Genomic DNA, 17,771 nt, shown 5'->3' with positions numbered 1-17,771 from the left:
CCAACTTCACACTAACACTCTTTTTTAAATGAACACATCAGATTCATTTAAGACCATCCAGTCCAACTCCTTCTCATTTTCTGCTTCGAAATCCGCAATGACCCCTGTTACTTAACAGGCAAAGACTACAACCCTCTCTGTCAAAGCCTTTCATGTCTACCCTACTCTCCCTGTGCATATTCTCTCTCATATACCCTCAAGTGGGCTGCTTTCTCTATTTTTATCGCTAACCTCCCTGCATTATGGGGCTCTCCCTGGAAACACCTAGCCCTCTTATAGTCTGGCCTCAAATTTTCTGGCCTTTAGAGTGCACATAGACTCTTTTTACCCTTATCAGACCAACACTTCTCAAGCCATGTTAAGTTGTGATTTGATTATAGTTATTGGTCTGGTGACCAGCAGGAATTGTGGTGGTAGATGCTAGGGGAGGGGACGATTTTGGCAAGGCAGAGGGCTAAATATCCTCTTCAAGCAAGATGGGAATGCTAACAACCAACTGGGAGAAATGGGTAGGGTTGTCAGATTCAACAAAGAAATAAATACAAATAATCCAGTTAAATTGAAGTTCAGATAAATGATGAAATTTTGTTTTAGTGTAATTGTGTCCCAAATACTGCATCAGACATACTTATACTCAAAAATAGCTCTTTTTCTGAAATTCAAATTTAACTGGGCATTCTGTATATTTTTCTGGCAATCCTAGAATTGGTCCACCTCTTCAGGATAGAAGGCTCATGGGAGATGAGATTTCAAGACAGAGATGGAAATCCTTTTATATACTACCAAATATGCCTTCTGACTTTCATATGTTGCTTTAAATTGGTAATTAATTCTCTAAACCTTTCATTTTCTCTCTCCAGTACAGAATGGCACTCAGCAAGAGTCAGCAGATTCTACATAATTGCTGTTTCCCCCCAATCCTCTCAACTGCTTGAGGTATTATATTTGCATGAACGTTCCTTTTCACTACTATCACTGGTGAAAGTTTTAACAATTGTACTGCTATAGCACATCATGGACTACCTACTAGCAGTATTTTATTAATTACCAATGATTGACAGGATGCTCACTTCCTGCTCCCCAAATCTCATTTTTGTGGAGTCTGTTTCCTAGGACTACTCCTGATACCACCTGTCTTAGGTAAGGTTCTGGGGGAAAATAAGGATGAAATGGAGATTTGTTTGTAGGTAGTTTATAGGGGCATGTTCAAAAGAACAACACTGTGAGGTAGTAAGAGAAGCAGAATTAGCAGAGAAATTGAACTGTGGTACAGTTACAACAAAGGTCTCAGCTGATCCCATGGAGAACTCTGGAAATAAGATGGCCTTTCAGAGGTGCCCAAAATTGAAACAGGAGACCTTGGCCTTTGTATATATATACTTACATTATCCCACCAATGGATGCATGTTGCCCCCAGGAGAGGGCATGATCTTACAAGACACAGTTCCCTTCACACAAGGCCAATTACCCCAAAAGTTGGGGAAATGAATGCCTTTGTCCTGAAATGTTGGGGCAGGGGGCAGGGGTGGTTCTGGGCAGCACCAACACAGTTCCATTACAACAAATTTATCTCCCACTGGCTTTAATTTGTTCTATCAATCTATATAATTTTCAAAAATTTGTCTTTATTTTCCTTTTTTTTTCCTATTCTTTATTTCCCTCTCTCTCTTTTTTTTTTTTTATTATGTTAGTCACCATACAGTACATCATTAGTTTTTGATGTAGTGTTCCAGGATTCATTGTATTTTCCTATCTTTAACATAGTGTCTCTTCTTTCTTATATTCCTGGCAATTTAATCTCCACTAGTTATTTTTATATTTATTTACTTAGTTCTGTCTGTTTTTGTTTTACATCTTTCTGTTGTCTATTTCTGGGTTCTTTTTCTGAATTTATGCTGTGTATCAAAGCTCTTAAATGTTTTCTTTCTTTCAGCTCATTTTAAAATACTGGGTTAGGTTAGTCTTCATTTGCTTTGTGTCTGCATTTCTCTGGTGTGTTCACATTCTATTAGGTCTGGCCTTCCAAGGTGCTACTCTCACCTTTACAAGTTTATTTTGCTGTCATAATACTTCCTGGGATCTGCTTTCTCTGGATTCTTCCCCTATCCACTACTCTCTGAACTTTCCTTTCCCCTTACCCACAGTGCTTCTGTCCTGTTCCATTTGATTTCTGAAACTAGCAGTTTTCTTTTTGTATGTGGGTTTGTTCTGCAGGAAACACTATGCTGGATAGTTCTGAAATCCTCAAGGGCCTAGTTCACCACAGCACTCTTTGATCTCTTGCTGATTCTGTGTAGTTTTTTTCCATTCACCTGTAATTCAGAAACTCTGATGGCTTCTTTGAATGTTTCAGTTGCTCTCAAGCCTATTTTCCTAGTTCGATCAAGAAATGATATCTCAGTTTAGAGTGGTGGCAGTGAGGATGAAGAGAATTGAACATTAAGAGAGATATTTTGGTGATATGATCAAGGAGAATTGCTTATGGACTAATGTAAAAGTGAAGAGGTTCTCAAAAATGGTTTTTGACTTGAGCAATTGGACAGTTTTACAGAAATGGGGGAGACTGTGGGTGAATGGTTGGTAATGGCAGAAGCAGGCACTCTAGGTAGCTATCTATATTAAGTTTGAAGTACCTATTAGATAGCCAAGTGGATGTATCAAAGAAATGTCTTTGAACTGAGAGGAAAACGTCTGCTTAGATGTCACTTCCTTTGGGAAGCCTTTCCTGAATGCCCACTTCCCATTCCATTAAGCTTGTTACCCTTCTATCCACAGCATCCTTCAGCACTCCTATTGTAGCCTTTATCGAATTTATATTGCAATTTCCTATTTCTTGGTCCATTTACTCTGTCAGACTGTGGGCTGTTTGTGGAATAGAATCCATGCTCTTCATTTTTTCCCGCAGGTTCCTTCCTGGCTCAATGCTGACAGTCAGCTCTTATTATTTGTTTAAGGAATGCATATGACAAGGCGGTCAATTCCATTTTTTCCCTATAGTTGCAATTATTGAAAATTATTTTCCAAATTCAGCCAAAATTTGCCCCTCCATTTCTATTGAGGACATACCTATGAAGCTAGGTGCTATTAAGTTACTTGTCTGAATACTGACAATTTGTCTTAGATCATATGTGGTCTTATATCTGGATGAGCATATTAGTCTTTCAAACTAAGCATGTAATAAAAATCAACGTTGTTTTCATACGCAATATCTTAAAATTACACCTCTTCAAATATATTTTTGTATTGTCTTCTACAGCCAAATACAAGATTTAATATTTATATTACTAAATTTCATCTTACTAGATTCAGCCTCAACTCCTGAAGTAAAGATAATTTTGGATGCTGCACATATATTTAAATATCTTGACTTATACTGTAACCTCCTAGTGCTCAGAGGCAGAAGTTGTGAGTGGAGCAAATGTGCCAAAGTCAGACTCCAGGTCCTTGTCCCCAGCTTCAACCAGAAAATACTTTCTGGTTAATAGAAAATTAATTTTATAATAGAGTTAACATAAAGTTTATTTTTGTCAAAGCAGTTTTTGTCCTAAAAATTTTCAAAACCACTTTCTAGAGCAAGTCACTGGTAACTTCCCCAAGAATGTAGTCAACAGCACACCCTTATCCCTCCCCCAAATTGCCACCGCACCTCATTTAAATGATTTTAATGTTAAAATTTTGTGTGATTTACACACTATTGATGAAATTGTGTGCTGCTAATTTTAATAAATCATTGATCTATTTAAGTTATTTGGAAAAGATCAAAGCAATTTGGTGTCTTAGTGAATATTCTGATGATGTATAGTTTTGAATTCCTACCCTCCACCTTTCAACAAAAAATGGACTTCTGCAAAAGAATTTATCAATTCTAAAAATGCTTACAATTCAATAATCTTCTCTTGCACTTTCTGTGGAAAAAAGCTGCATTTTTTGCCAAATTCAGAAAATAGATTTTGCCATTCGTGTGGCTAATTCACAGTCTATTTGCTCTGCTCTGGTTCTTTTCCCTCTCCTTTCACCAGTATACCAGATGTGTTAAAAAGAAGAGTAGTATTGTAGCACCAGATAATCTTACACCAACAGTCTTGTGGAAGAAAAGTTAATTTGGGAACTATTAAACTCCCTTTCAGACTATTCATTAAACCTGGTATAAACCCAATCAATCATATTATGCTTCAGCTCATGTTTACCATTTCAACAAAATCTCAAGGAAAAAACACTATTAAATGTGTTGCCTACATGCAGATGCATCACCACCTAAATTTATTTACCTTTTTGATAAGATTAACACATCAAAGGAATACTATAGCCTATTTTTCCTATTCCTGATGACTCCTTGTTGGATTCTGATAATATTCCCACAGGGTCACATGGCAAGTTGATGGTACAGCTGAGACCAGAATCCTGGGATTTGGATTCCCAGGATTACTCTTTCTACTGTACCATGGTGATGTTCAAATACTTACAGGAGGTGTTAATCATAAAAAAAAGGGAGTATCAGTGTAAAAAAAAAAAGATGAAACAATTTAAAGGTAATGTACTCTCACAACCCTCTCCCACTTAGAAAATCCTTCCTTCTTCAGTTTCAAGTTATTTAGTTGGTCAAATTTTTTTTAAAGATTTTATTTATTTATTTATTTATTTGACAGAGAGACAGCCAGCGAGAGAGGGAACACAGGCAGGGGGAGTGGGAGAGGAAGAAGCAGGCTCCCAGCGGAGGAGCCTGATGTGGGGCTCAATCCCAGAATGCTGGGATCACACCCTGAACCGAAGGCAGACACTTAACGACTGAGCCACCCAGGTGCCCCTACTTGGTCAAATTTTTTAACTTAAAACTGAACTCAAGTCTGTGTCTACTAAGCAAGATGTGAAATAAATGAAATTATTAAAACCTTATATTGTGATCTCCCAAGAGGTACAAACTGTATAATTGTTTCCTCTCTCTTTCCCAAAATAAAATCATCTTTGAGTGGGAAATGACTGGTTACACAAAACAATATGTAGAAATTAAAACACTTTAATATAATATAAACATTTCCAGAATATAGACTGATTTTGTATCAGTACCTTTTGAGAGCTTTTTAAAACTATATATCATCTAAACTTATTATAGACTGTTTCATTTTCACTTTCAGAACTAGAAAATACAAAAATACACTGCAAATTAGATTTAACAAACAAAAAAATCAGTCTAAATCATTTCAGTCATTTTTCTTGGAGAAAACCAAGAAACAAATAAACACACGACAACAACAATATAATACCAACAACACTAACACAAACCCAAACAAGGAATGGATTCTGTAATGCCTAGTAATTCTCTCATTTAAAATAAATTATCTCCCATGGGTAAATAATTCACCACCACAGCAATTTGATGAAGAGAAGTAGAGACAATGTAAGCAAAATTACATTATATGTAAGAAACATAATTTTTCTTTTTTTTTAAGAAAACGAGGAAAAGTAACTTGAGGAAAAGGCATATTGAATACTTTTACTTCACTTGGCTTTTGTTAGAGGTTAAAGTTAACTGTTCACTTAGGAAAATTCAATAACAACAATTTCATGAAACCAAACTCTTCAACTCATTTCTTCAATTCAACCTTAAGAGAACAAAACTAAAAAGTTCAAAATCCAAGAGTAGACTCATCCCAAAGCATTATCTTTCTTCAACAGATTTCCTTTTCTTTTCTATTCTTATGTTCTTCTTTCTCAGAGGCTAGGTTTATGCTTGTTTCTTCTTTCAATTCAATTTCAATTTTCTCACCCCCCCAAAAAACTGAGCTTTCCTGAATTGACATTGACCATATTCACCTCTTCTCTTCTTCATTGAATATTTTTGTTTTTTGTCTAAATCTATTTTCTAAACTGATGTCTTCAATTCATCCTTCGGTAAACAAAATGAAATGTTCAAATTCCTAGAACAAACTCCGCCCAAAACATTGACTCTTGTCTTTTCTTCAACAGGTTTCCTTTTCTCTTATGTTCTTGTTGTGTTTTTATGTTTTTCGTACATTCTTTCTCAGAGGGTAGGTTTAAGCTTGTTTCTTCTTTCAATTCAATTTCAACTTATACACACAAAAACTAACCTTTCCTGAACTGACACTGACTGTATCCACTGCTCCTTTTCTTCACTAGATGTTCCTGTTTCTCTAAATCCATATTCTTAACTGATTTCTTCAATTCATCCGTGGGTAAACAAAACTAAAAGCTCAAAATCCAAGAATAGATTCATCCCAAAGCATTTCTTCTTCTGTCTTTTCTTCAACAGATTTCTTTTTCTCTTTCTTGTGCTTACGTTCTTCTTTCTCAGTGGGTACACCGTGGCTTTTTTTCTTTTTTCGATGTTTAAGCTTTCCTGAACTGACACTGACTTTATCTCCCTGTCTCTTCCTTTGTCGGATGCTCTTGTCCTTGTCTAGATCAGTATCCCCATAACTCTTTCTCCTTTTATGCTTGGACTGCTCTTTCTCTGGCCTTTCTTCACCTTCCTCCAGGTGCCTTCTTCTCTTTTGATGTCTCCGTTTATGACCTGCTTGATGGTCACTGGTACTGTTTTCTGAGGAGAGGTGCTTGTAAACTTCAGATTCTACATTGTATGGGCCAGAGTTATTTTCTTGCTGACTAAGGCTCAGGGGTACTGGTTTTTCTGGGAAATAGTCTCTGATGGGTTGACAAGAGGTCATGGAGTCTAGTTTCTGTTTGCTGTCATTAGCTGGTAAGCAATGAGGTAACTGGTTTTCTACTGCTTGTGAAATACTGTATGATCCTGTGTAGGTCTGGGAAGTCTCAAATGGGAGTTTTTGCTCAAACATTCTATTTTTGGGTCTAGAATCAACCATTTCTTTGTACTTATGGGTTTCTGTAGAGCTATCACTAATCTTTCTAAAACAAGTCTTTGGCTCTAGTCCTCTGGCTTTCTGCACTTTAATATAATCTTCAAGTTCATCTTGGAAAGAATCATAAGTCCTCTTTGAATGAGTTGGTAACCAGTGATGTAATTGGCTTTCCACTGGTGAAATATTATACAGTTGTTGGTAGGTCTGGGAAGTCTCAAGTGAAAATCTTTGCTCAAACATTCTTTGTCTGGGTCCAGAATCAATTTCTCTGTACCCACGGGTTTCCACAGAGTTCTCTCTTACCTTTCTGAAACAAATCTTTGGATCTAGTCCTCTGGCTTTCTGCACTTTGATGTAATCTTCCAGTTCATCTTGGAAAGAGTCATAGGTCTTCTTTGAATGAGCTGGTGAGCAATGAGGTAACTGGTTTTCTCCTGTTTGTGAAATATTGTATGATCCTGGGTATGTCTTAAAAGACTCACATGGGAGTCTTTGTTCAAACATTCTATGTCTGGATCTGGAATCAACTACTTCCCTGTACCCACGGGTTTCCAAAGAACCCTCTTCTATCTTTCTGAAACAAGTCTTGGACTCTGATCCTCTGGCTTTCTGCACTTTGATGTAATCTGCACATTCATCTTGGTAAGAGTCTTGTGTCTTCTTTGAATTCTTCACTAGATTGATGACAATGGATTCTCTGCAAAGAAGAGAGTGGAAAGTTCTTGTTACTAGGTTATTTTATTCTGAATATTTTCTTTGCTTTAAAAAAGGTTAGTTTGGAAAAACAAAAACAAAAAAGCCCAAATTTTAAAACCTACTGCAATATAAAAAAAGCTATAAATCATCACTTTTTATGTCAAAAATAAGTAGCAGCAGGGACAGTCAGGTATTTCCCATGTACCTCACAATTTTTTACACACAAATAAATTTGCAGGGCTGAGATAAAAGGGAAGATGTGTACAAAGATGCAGACATAGCTGCTACTGTCTTAGTACTTAAAATGTAAGGCATGTTGAGATATGTAGGAAAGGACCAATAATATTTAATGCCCCAAAGATGGTCCGATCTGAATGTCACATTGTTTTAAAAGTTTTAATTAGTTCCTTGTATAGATCTATAAATGTAATGGCTATTTATTCTGGAACCGTGAGATTAAAAAAAAAGTGTCTAAATGAAGATTAATTTGTTGAATCAGACAATTTAGCTCCTAAGTATTCAGACTCAAAGTAGAAATATTTTCTACCAGAATAAAATAATGTAACAGAATCACTATGCTTTGATTTTTAAAGCAACAAACCCAAAATACAATAGTTAAGTGCCCCTCTGTCCTGCTACCTGATTTATCCAGTCAGTCCACTTAATCCTCTCCTCCTTAAAACAATAAAATAGAATGGAATAAATATTTATTGAGCTCCTATTATATGCCAGGCCAGGCACCTTACACATATTTTTAATATTTGATTATAACCACTTCATAATGGAGCTGTCCAAAGTTATACACTTGTTAGAAAGACAGATCTGATATTCCAATCCAGGTCTGTCCAACAGCAAGACACTTGTTCTTAACCACTGTACCTCGCTGCAAGGATGATGACCAGATCGCTGTATCTCCTGGAACTAAGCAACCTTCCAGGAATTATTTGAGTTTGTATGGCTCAATGAGAATGATTCTTTAGCATCTCTCCAGAGAAGGACAATGCTGTCTGGTCAGGAGGGGTGCCAATTACCCAGCTCTGCCAGTATACTATCATGGCTAGAGAAGTCCCTAGGGGATTCAAATACCATCACCTATAGCAGTATCAACACATAGGGAAACGAATGCCTAGAAAGTTTGTAAAATACATGCAAGGATACTTGACAGAAGCCCTGCTCTTTGGTATCACAGGAGCATTTTGGTAAAAAATACTTACTTAATTTGGTGTTCACTTCCTTGCATATGGGACCGGAACATTTCTAAAGATGTAAAGGTGATATTACAAATATGGCAAACGTAGCTTCTCATACTAAATGCTGAAAAAAATAAGAGAGTCCAAATTAAGGAGGTCAATATGGACACATTTAGAATCACAAAGCTGGATAGGAATTTACTGAGATCATCTACTGAACATTCCCAATTTAAAGATAAGGCCCAGAGAGGTCAAATGACTTGGTCAAAGTCAAAGATCCAGTTAGTAATAGAGATAACCTCTCAGCACCCATACTTCTTAATTTAGAGCCCAGAATTCTTTACACTATGCCACACTGCTTCTCTAGCCTTGGCCTCTTTCCTAAGGAACTGCTATCTGCCTGCCTATTGTTTCTACATGAAAGTACATCAGGCACTTCAAATTTAGTATGCCCAACCAACATTTGCCTCTTAATTCCTTAACCAACCTTTTTGCTTGCTCCTAATTCTCTTTCCACCCCAAAAAAACCTGAAAGGTCCCAAAAGATTAAACAAAAGCAAATTTTTACTCTCTTACCTGAAATCACTGTAGTGCATTAGTTTACCAAAAGTAATTTCCACAGACAGATTTTAGAAAGGAGAGAGGTTCAGTGAGCCCCACTCTCAGGATAAAAGCTGAAAGCAAAATTCTAAAACAAAACTACTAGTTACCACTTCAAAAGAGTCAAGAACTATAGAATAGGTATAGCAGCTACCTCTCTATTCTGCTTCTTAGGTAGAATTGAAAGGAGGGGATAAATTAATCTTTATTTTCTTAATCTCATTATTCTTCCACCTTCTCTTTGGTCAGAAGTAGCAAATTAGTCAATTTCATAAGCCAAATATAAAATAATCCCACCCTAAAAAAGAGGCAATATATTGATGGCTACAATAATTTTAGGGTCAAGCGAGGTCATCTTTTAAATCAAACAGCAACTTAATCATTCAAAGGATGCTAAATTAATCATTATCGAGTGTACTGGCCTTGTCCAAGCAAAGATTATTCATAGAAACAAGAAAATATTGTCAAGGGGAAAGAAAGATGCTAACTTGGAAGAACACGAGGACACTGCTAGTATTACTATTGACAGATACCTCTAGTGGACCCAGGAGAGCTCAGCAGGTTATGCCAAAGACTGAATGAATGATTGTTCATAACCATCCTCTCTCTCAGTGCTCTGATTTCATGCTCACCAAGTCACTTTCTGATTATAAATTGGTTTCCCATATTCTTTGATCCCAAAAAAGGGATACCCTGGATGATAGATCCAAGTTTTAAAAACCCTGAGAACTGAAAAAATATATATCTCCTCCTACCATAAATCAATACCAGAATGACAATGTAGTAACTTAAATTACAATGTTTCCCAGACTTCTCTGATAAGAATTACTTGGAGTATTATTCAAATATAGATCCCCAAGCCCCTCCCCTGGAGAACATGATCTGCTGTCTCTAGGAGAGGGAATTTGTATTTTAACAATACCCCAGGTAATTATTCTTAGAGAACGTGTGGGAAATACACTAAGGGAATACCTTTCTAGTTCCTTGATTATTTATCAGTGTTTGCCAAGTTTGTTTGTGGTCTGGTCAGTCCCTGATTTGAGGCTGACCTACCGTGAAGATTCTGGACTTCCTGCAAAGTTAAGGACTAAATCCAGGATTATGCATGCTCACAACAAACCTTTTCAAAAAATTATTAACATCCTTATTTAACAAGTGTGAAAACTAAGACTCAGATTTGCTTGGCCAACACAATACATTTTGAGAGCACCCAAGTTATGCAAGATAAGCAGGAATCCTGGTTTCCTCTAGGATAGTGGTTCTCAGTGCTAGCTACACATTAGAACCATGTGGGAAACTTTAAAAATATTCATGTTACAGCTCCACATTGGACCATTTAAATCAGGCTTTCTTACTTTTTGAAAGCATTTTTAGAAGATTTTTTTATACAGCCATTGTTGAGCACCACTGCCCTAATATTGAGCCAATGATCTTCATTATGATTATAAACTCAGATTCTATTTCAGGGGTTTTACATATTTGTTTATTGCTTATAAAGTATACAGTATAAATAATATTCTCCTCAGTTCCTCCTTTGTTTCCTTACAAATTATATTAGAAGATTATAATATAGGTAATATAGAGGTTTAGAGAAGCTGCAGGTCACATATAAAAAGTCCAGAGGCAGTTCTGGAACTTTGTGGTCTGATTACTATTACCTTAGCCCCTGTCTTTTTCATACACTGATATTCTTTATCTTTTTCTAGATATAGACATCTCAGGAAACAATATATAAAAATGATGTAAACACTTTCTGTGAAGATATGAAGCCTATTTATTGGCTCCATTCATGGTCTAATTCTTCTGTAACCCGCCTCCACTATGTTTCTTTTTCTTTTCCTTTTTTAATTGAAATATAATTAATATATAGTGTTAACATTAGTTCCAGGTGTACAATATAATGATTCAACAATTTTATACATTACTTAGTGCTCACCAAGATAAATATACTTTAAATCTCTCTAATCCACTATGTTTCTTACACTTTCTATTCTCCCATCTTGGTCTGCTCCTTGGCCCTGTCCAGCTCTGCTGCCCTCAGCTCTGCTAGGATTCCTTGTTTCTGACTTCATCCAGAAACTCAAGCTTCTTTTCATCTCATACCTTTCAGAATCTTCCATAGCCTAACACTTGCGTGCCCATTTTTCTCCTAATCACAGCTCTATCTTGTTACTCCCCAGAGTAAGATCTTAGTTTTCAAAGCACAGATTGGGGAAGTACATGTCTTTATAGTCTAATGTTGTAGTTCTCAATATTAGCTCTATATCCTAATCAATTGGGGAGTTAAAAAACAGAAAACAAAACACTAATGTGTAGGTCCTAGGGATTCTAATTTAATTGATTTGAGGGATGGCCTGAGTATTGAGATTTCTAAAATCTCCCTGCATGATTCTAACATGAAGTCAAGGTGAGAACCATTGGTCTAACAGCTTAAATGGGAAATAATCAATTGAGAGCTACATATAAGCAAAAATGCAAATTAATGTGGAATTTACTTTATGAAGAAAAGTAGAAAAAGTCTAATTTACCTGTTTTTAAATTACGACAGGAGAACAAAGCATTTCAAGAAAAAGTAACATTTGTTAAGGACCTATTCTGTGATGGGTACTGTACTGCTTCATTTCATCTTTTGCCAATCCTGTGAAGTAGCCTTATTTTCACTTTACACCTAAGGAATCTGAGGTACAACTGGGTAAGTGACTTTAAACATATCTCCCAATCTATGTTTATCCTTTTACATGACACTGCCTCTCAAACAATTAGCAAATACTGAAAAAAAAACTATGTACTTATTACCATATAAAGTGCTGAGATGGATATTGCAGAATAAAATATAATCCCTTGTCTCAAGGAGGCTAATTCAGTTAAGGGGCTATAATTAATGCAATTGTCAATGAACAGTGAAGTCTATGAGGAATCAAAGGATGGGGAGAATACCAGCAGCTAGAGCAGTGAGGGAAGTTATGATGGATCTTGGAAGACAAGAAGGATTTGAATTGTAAGGAAGGCAGATAAGGCATTCCAGGGGATGAAACAGTATCACATATGGGAGAGACAGAAATGAGCATGTGTTGACTTCAAATAATCTGTTCAACAAACACTAAGCACGTATGTGGCACTAAGCATCATTCTAGATTCTAGGGGTACAAGATGAAAAAAATGGGCAAGTTGCTTACAAATCCAAGTGAGAAACAGTTATATAAACAAACGATTTCAATCTCATTTGGTAAAAGGTATAAGGTATGCTTAAGGGGTATGGGAGCTCAAAGAAGCAGAGGCACTTAGCACAGTATGGTCTGAAGAAGGTTACTGGAAGAGATGATGACTTAGTTAAACTTGGAAGGATGAACAATAGTTAACTTGATAAAAAGAGTTGAGAACAGTATTGTATGGAGAGGGACTAGCATGATATAAGCATAGAAGTGTTTGTAAGAACTTAAAATTTGGAACTGTTGTAAAATAAAATATAACAGGACAAGACAGGAGAGGCAAAAGGGTGTCAGATCAGAGAGATGTATATGTTATGCCAAGGAGCCTAGACTTTTTATCCTGTGTATTGGGAAAACTTGAAATGCTTTAAGTAGTAAGTGACATGGTCAGCTGTGTGAGGGAGAAGTCTCTCCTCTAGCTGCAGTATGGAGGATAAATTTGAGAGGAACAAGCCTCAAAGTAAGGAGACCACATGTATGAAATAACTAGACGAGCCAAGAGATAAGGAGGGCATGAGCTAGAACACCATAGGGATAGAGAAGAGCAGGGAGATTGGTGAAATATACCATTAAAACTGGCAAAATTTTAAAAAATGTCAAAACTTGGTGACTGATTGAATGTGGGAGATAAGTTTACCTGAAGGGTGTGAGAAGGGGAAGTGTAGAAGAGTGGAAGAGAGTCCTGGAGTGTGGTGTGGGTTTAAAATCATTGTGAGAGGAAAGTGAAGGAAAAGGTAAAGGATTAAATAGGACTACAAATCCACAGAGATTGGATCCCAAGACTCTGTTGAGATACCTGATCTCTAGCTTTACATAATTTTCCATAGCATCACTCAGTATCCTGAATGTAAAAGTAGAAAAGGTGACTGTGGAATTGATCCAGGGTTGAAATCTTGCTACTAAGGAGTGAGAGAATAACAATGAGGTACATGTAAAGCCTTCCAGAAGGTTGTTAAAGCATTGAAGTGTGAAGTGATGGTAGTGGAAATGTAATGGAAAGGAAAAATAGTTCTAATAAGACTTGATAAGACTTGCTGATGGACAGGATATAGGAAAATTAAGTAGTTGAAGACGCCCTCAAAGATTCAAATGTAGGTGACTAATAAATAGTGGTACAACTGGCAAAGACAGGAATCTTGGGAAATTCAAGTTGGTTTTAGAGAAGTTTATTAATTCAATTTTAGGTATGTTGAGTTACAGGTGAAGGTGAAATATCTAAGTGCAATAATGAGGCTAGAAATTAGTAAGATAAACAAAACAAATACAATAAATAAAAAATACATACATACTTTAGTTCCATATCGTTATGGTAGCCATTCCTGTGCTAATAAGATCTGGGCTGGATGAGGGACATGAAGAAAGCAGTGAGAATGATGCAGACAGACAGGGATTAGGTATAGCAGGAACATATATAAACAAAACAGATGGAAAAAAGGCAGAGACAGAAAGAAGGGAGAAAATGGGGTGATGAATGAAATAGTTAAGTTGTCATATATCAAATTGTTTCTGTCTTACCACTTGCTCGCTTATAATATGGGATTCTCTGTTCTGTTCATTGAAATTCTCATTAGTTAATTTAAATTCTCCAGCTATTTTTTAATCCCCAAATGTTTACTGTTCTTAAAATGGAACAGTCAAAAGCAGGGCTGAAAATTTGTTCTTTGAGCTCTGTTATGCTAATGGTCCGCACTCCCTCCCTGGCCAGACGAAAATTTCACCAAAATCCTCCTTCTCGTATTCTAATAACCTTGAAACTTCAGAATGCTCACATGACTCTCCCTTTAGAAGTGACTAGAGTATACACACTTCTCATAGTTGACTCAGTTCCAATTTTACCTAATGCCGGCCCCTTATTTCAGATATCCTCACCCCAGCAATAGGAAAATAGCCTAACAAGTTAAAGTTTCTTATTTCTCCAAACATCTACTACTTTCAGAAGCCCTACCACTTTTATTTCTACACTTGCCTAAATCAACATTCTTCAAATTCCTAGATAAAAACACAGATCTCTATGTAACTTTTTGGGATATGTTGAATTACATTAATTAGGAAACTTAGTATAAATGCAGGGTTAGCACTCAATACATCAAGATTAGTAGTTCACTGATTCTATATTAAACTAATTGCTATTGAGGTAGGCCTACTCTGTACCAGTTTCTATCTCTAGCACTGGAAATACATATGAGTTAGGTGTAACCCCTCCCTCAAAGAACTTACATATTCTAGTGGGAGATAAAGACACACAGAGAGAAAATTAGACATGCAGGCTAAGGAAAAACAGAAGATGTCTTGAAGGAAGTGAAAAGGCTTCCCGGGAAGTAGTATGTTAAAGAATAAGTAGGAATTAGATAAAGAGGAGAAACATGGAGATGTTCCAGGTAAAATGGCAGCATGAAAAAGGGCACAGAGACAAGAAATAGGGTAATGGTTTCTGGAAACCATAAGCAGTTTGTAGGTTCTGACCTATACAGATCATGGCAGGAAGTAGCAGGGGATAAGCCTGGAGAAGGTAGGCAGGGAAAGATGGTAAAGAGCTATGAAGCTTAGATTTTTATCCTCAGAAAAAGGAGAAACAAGTAAGGATTTTAAAGTAGGGAATGACATAGAAAGATGTGCACTTTACGTGAAACACTCTAGTGCTTAAATTGAGGGCAGATTTGGAGAGACAAAACTGATGGCCGGGAGAGTAGTTAGGAGGCTGCGGCAATATTCTAGAACAGTGCTTCTCAAAATTTATTGTGAGTACAAATCACCTAGGGATCTTGTCAAAATGCAGTTTCTGATTCAGTAGGTCTGCAGTGAGGCCTGAGATTCTTTTTTCTAACAAGCTCCCAAGTGATGCTGATGATGCTGGCCAAAAACCACACTTTGAGTAGCAAAGCTCTAGGAAAGATGTTGAGGGCCTGACCAAGTATGGGAAGAGTAGGGCTGAAGATAAGGGAATAGGTAAAACAGTCATGGCTTAGTGTTTCATTAGATATAAAAAGTGAAGAAGGTAGTGTTGGGGGATTCACAGTTAACTACAGGTTTCTACTCTGAATGATGGAGTGGAATTGAAATGGATATGAGGTATCCAGGTAAAGCAGTAGCTGCCAGTTGGATATATGAGTCCAAAGCTTGACAGAAAGGTCATAAGCATACAGATAAGAGATGAAATCAGGGGAACAGCTTAGATCATGTTTGTAGTAAGGTCAAGAATGGAGCCACAGGAACACCTACATTTAGGTAATGAATTTAAAAAAAGAGCCCCCAAAGAAAACAGAAAAGAAACAGAAACACAGAAGAAGAACCAGAGCATAAGGAGTTACATATGACAAAGAATAGGGCTTCAAGGTGGGAGTAATGAACATTTTCACATGAAGCAGAGAGGTCTAGGAAGAAAAGAATTGAAAAATAACAGTGAGTGGAGGAAAAGAAGTGGGTGGAAGAAAGAATATGAAAAAGGAATAAAATACACTAGTAGTGAGAAGGTGCCTGTGGGGGAAAAAATGAAAAAAAAATATGGTTAGAAGAGCAAGTGGATTATTCCAGTCAGGATCAGAATCTTTATTGTGCCTGAATTCTTGCCACTCTTTCTAGCTCCTTTGTTAATTCTCTCTCCTTCCCACTTCTACCAATCTAAATCATATACTTCCTCTATGAAGGTTTTCTGAACCATGATGTTTCACTCCTCTAGTTACCAAAAATATGTACACAAAAATTCATGTCTGTAGCCTCTTGCAATGAAGTGCTATTAACCCAACTAGTTTACACACTTGCTCCTTCAGGGAAAATGGTATATCCTCATTTGTATTCCCAACAATAACTAGCCTAGCACTCTAGAGACACTTAAGCCATACTTAGTGACTGAATAATATAACCACATGACACTAATTAAAAATACTTCCTTATGTACCTATGATATACCATGGAACCATGGGAATACCATATTTGATTCTATGATTAATAAACATCATCTAAACTTTTCTGAGTCTCATTTTCTAGAAAACCAACAGACAGAACTAGGTGGACTCTGAAGTCTTTACTCATCTAAAATTCTATAATCCCATCAGTACTATCAACCTACAGCAAAATGATATATACATAAGCCAGTATGTTTTATAAAATATAAACTTCCTATGAAAGAGTTTTGGGATATTTTTACTGTTTACCATTTGCATCTGATTTTGCTGGAAGAGGTTTCTCTCTTATGTTGTCTACAAATTTCTTCCTAGCTTCATTTCTTTTGTGTTTTTTCCCAACATAATGTTGTTGGGCCATTAATGGACTATTAAAGGAAGCAGGACAGAGCTTGCAATACTTGTTTGGATTATTCAAATCCAAAGCACTGCTGGAAGAGGAAGGCATAGTCTTGTCTTTAATCCCACCTGGAGGAAGCTTGACAGCAAGGGGCTTCAGAAAAGTTGATTCTGCAGAAGTAGTAAGAGGCACACCTGCTGAAATAGTTGTAATGAGAAGTGATCAACATATATTCAGCTATTAGAGCTGCATTCATTACAAAGTATCAGGGGAATTCAGAATTCTTTGAAAACTGCTATCTTTGGACTTTTTTCCACACAGGGCTGTTGGATAAAGGTATTCAGGTTAAAAAGAATTTCCTTCTGTGAGAATAGAAATTCGAATAGAGTCTGTCAACAAGTTTCTTCAACAAAGGTACAGGAAAGAATATTCAGCATCAGGCATTGGCTAATTATATTCATTGGAAAAATCGATGAAAGCATGAGAGCTTAGGATGGTTCTTAAAATTAGGGTAAAACAGATAGTACCAACTTCTAAGTTGGAGTCTGGCCAGTCCAGATTTGTGGTGTTTGTATCAAAATAAAATTTATGCAGTTGTTTAAGGCTATAAAATTATGTTTCCACAATTATAGTTATTTTAGAGCTCTTACATTTAGTATCCTACCTGAGCTCAAATTGATGAGTTTGGGGGACTGAAAATAAGACTTTACAAGATGCTTTCTTATTGTAGGCCATACTGACTCTAACCCTCTTTAGATGACAGGAAGAAAAACAAATATACAAAAATTATGGAGACTAGAATAAGTTTAAAAATAACTCTGATTTAATCATTTTATTTTATTACTCATAGCATTATTATTCATAGTTATTTATATTATTACTCATAGCATTATTATTCATAGTATTCTTTTTTATTGATTTTTCATTATGTTCAGTTAGCCACTGTATAGTACATCATTAGTTTTTGATGTAGTGTTCAATGATTCATTAGTTGCGTATAA

General features: G+C 36.4%; 1 protein-coding gene across 6 annotated transcripts in view; it reads right to left on the bottom strand.

Moving 5' to 3' along the window:
* Positions 1-4,996: 4,996 nt before the first annotated feature.
* The window catches only part of ZMAT1 (zinc finger matrin-type 1), a 36,160-nt gene continuing 23,385 nt past the window's right edge, over positions 4,997-17,771 (bottom strand). For 2 of the 6 annotated variants that reach the window (XM_045789474.2, XM_045789475.2), the window contains 3 exons: positions 16,683-16,967; positions 8,747-8,846; positions 4,997-7,533 (listed from right to left, as the gene is read on the bottom strand). In XM_045789474.2, the coding sequence (XP_045645430.2) occupies positions 6,210-7,533; positions 8,747-8,846; positions 16,683-16,967 (1,709 nt within the window). In that variant the 3' untranslated portion in view covers positions 4,997-6,209. Of the gene's footprint in view, positions 7,534-8,746; positions 8,847-13,816; positions 15,888-16,682; positions 16,968-17,771 lie in introns of those variants that run through there. The other 4 variants (XM_087860183.1, XM_087860182.1, XM_045789477.2 and 1 more) reach the window with 4 other exon arrangements.

This window comes from Ursus americanus, chromosome X (assembly GCF_024610735.1).
Source record: "Ursus americanus isolate L20-20 chromosome X, mUrsAme1.1.p, whole genome shotgun sequence".
Taxonomy (NCBI): Eukaryota; Metazoa; Chordata; class Mammalia; order Carnivora; family Ursidae; genus Ursus; species Ursus americanus.
Note: the sequence above shows the minus strand (reverse complement) of the source record. Positions and strands in the feature narration are given on the sequence as shown.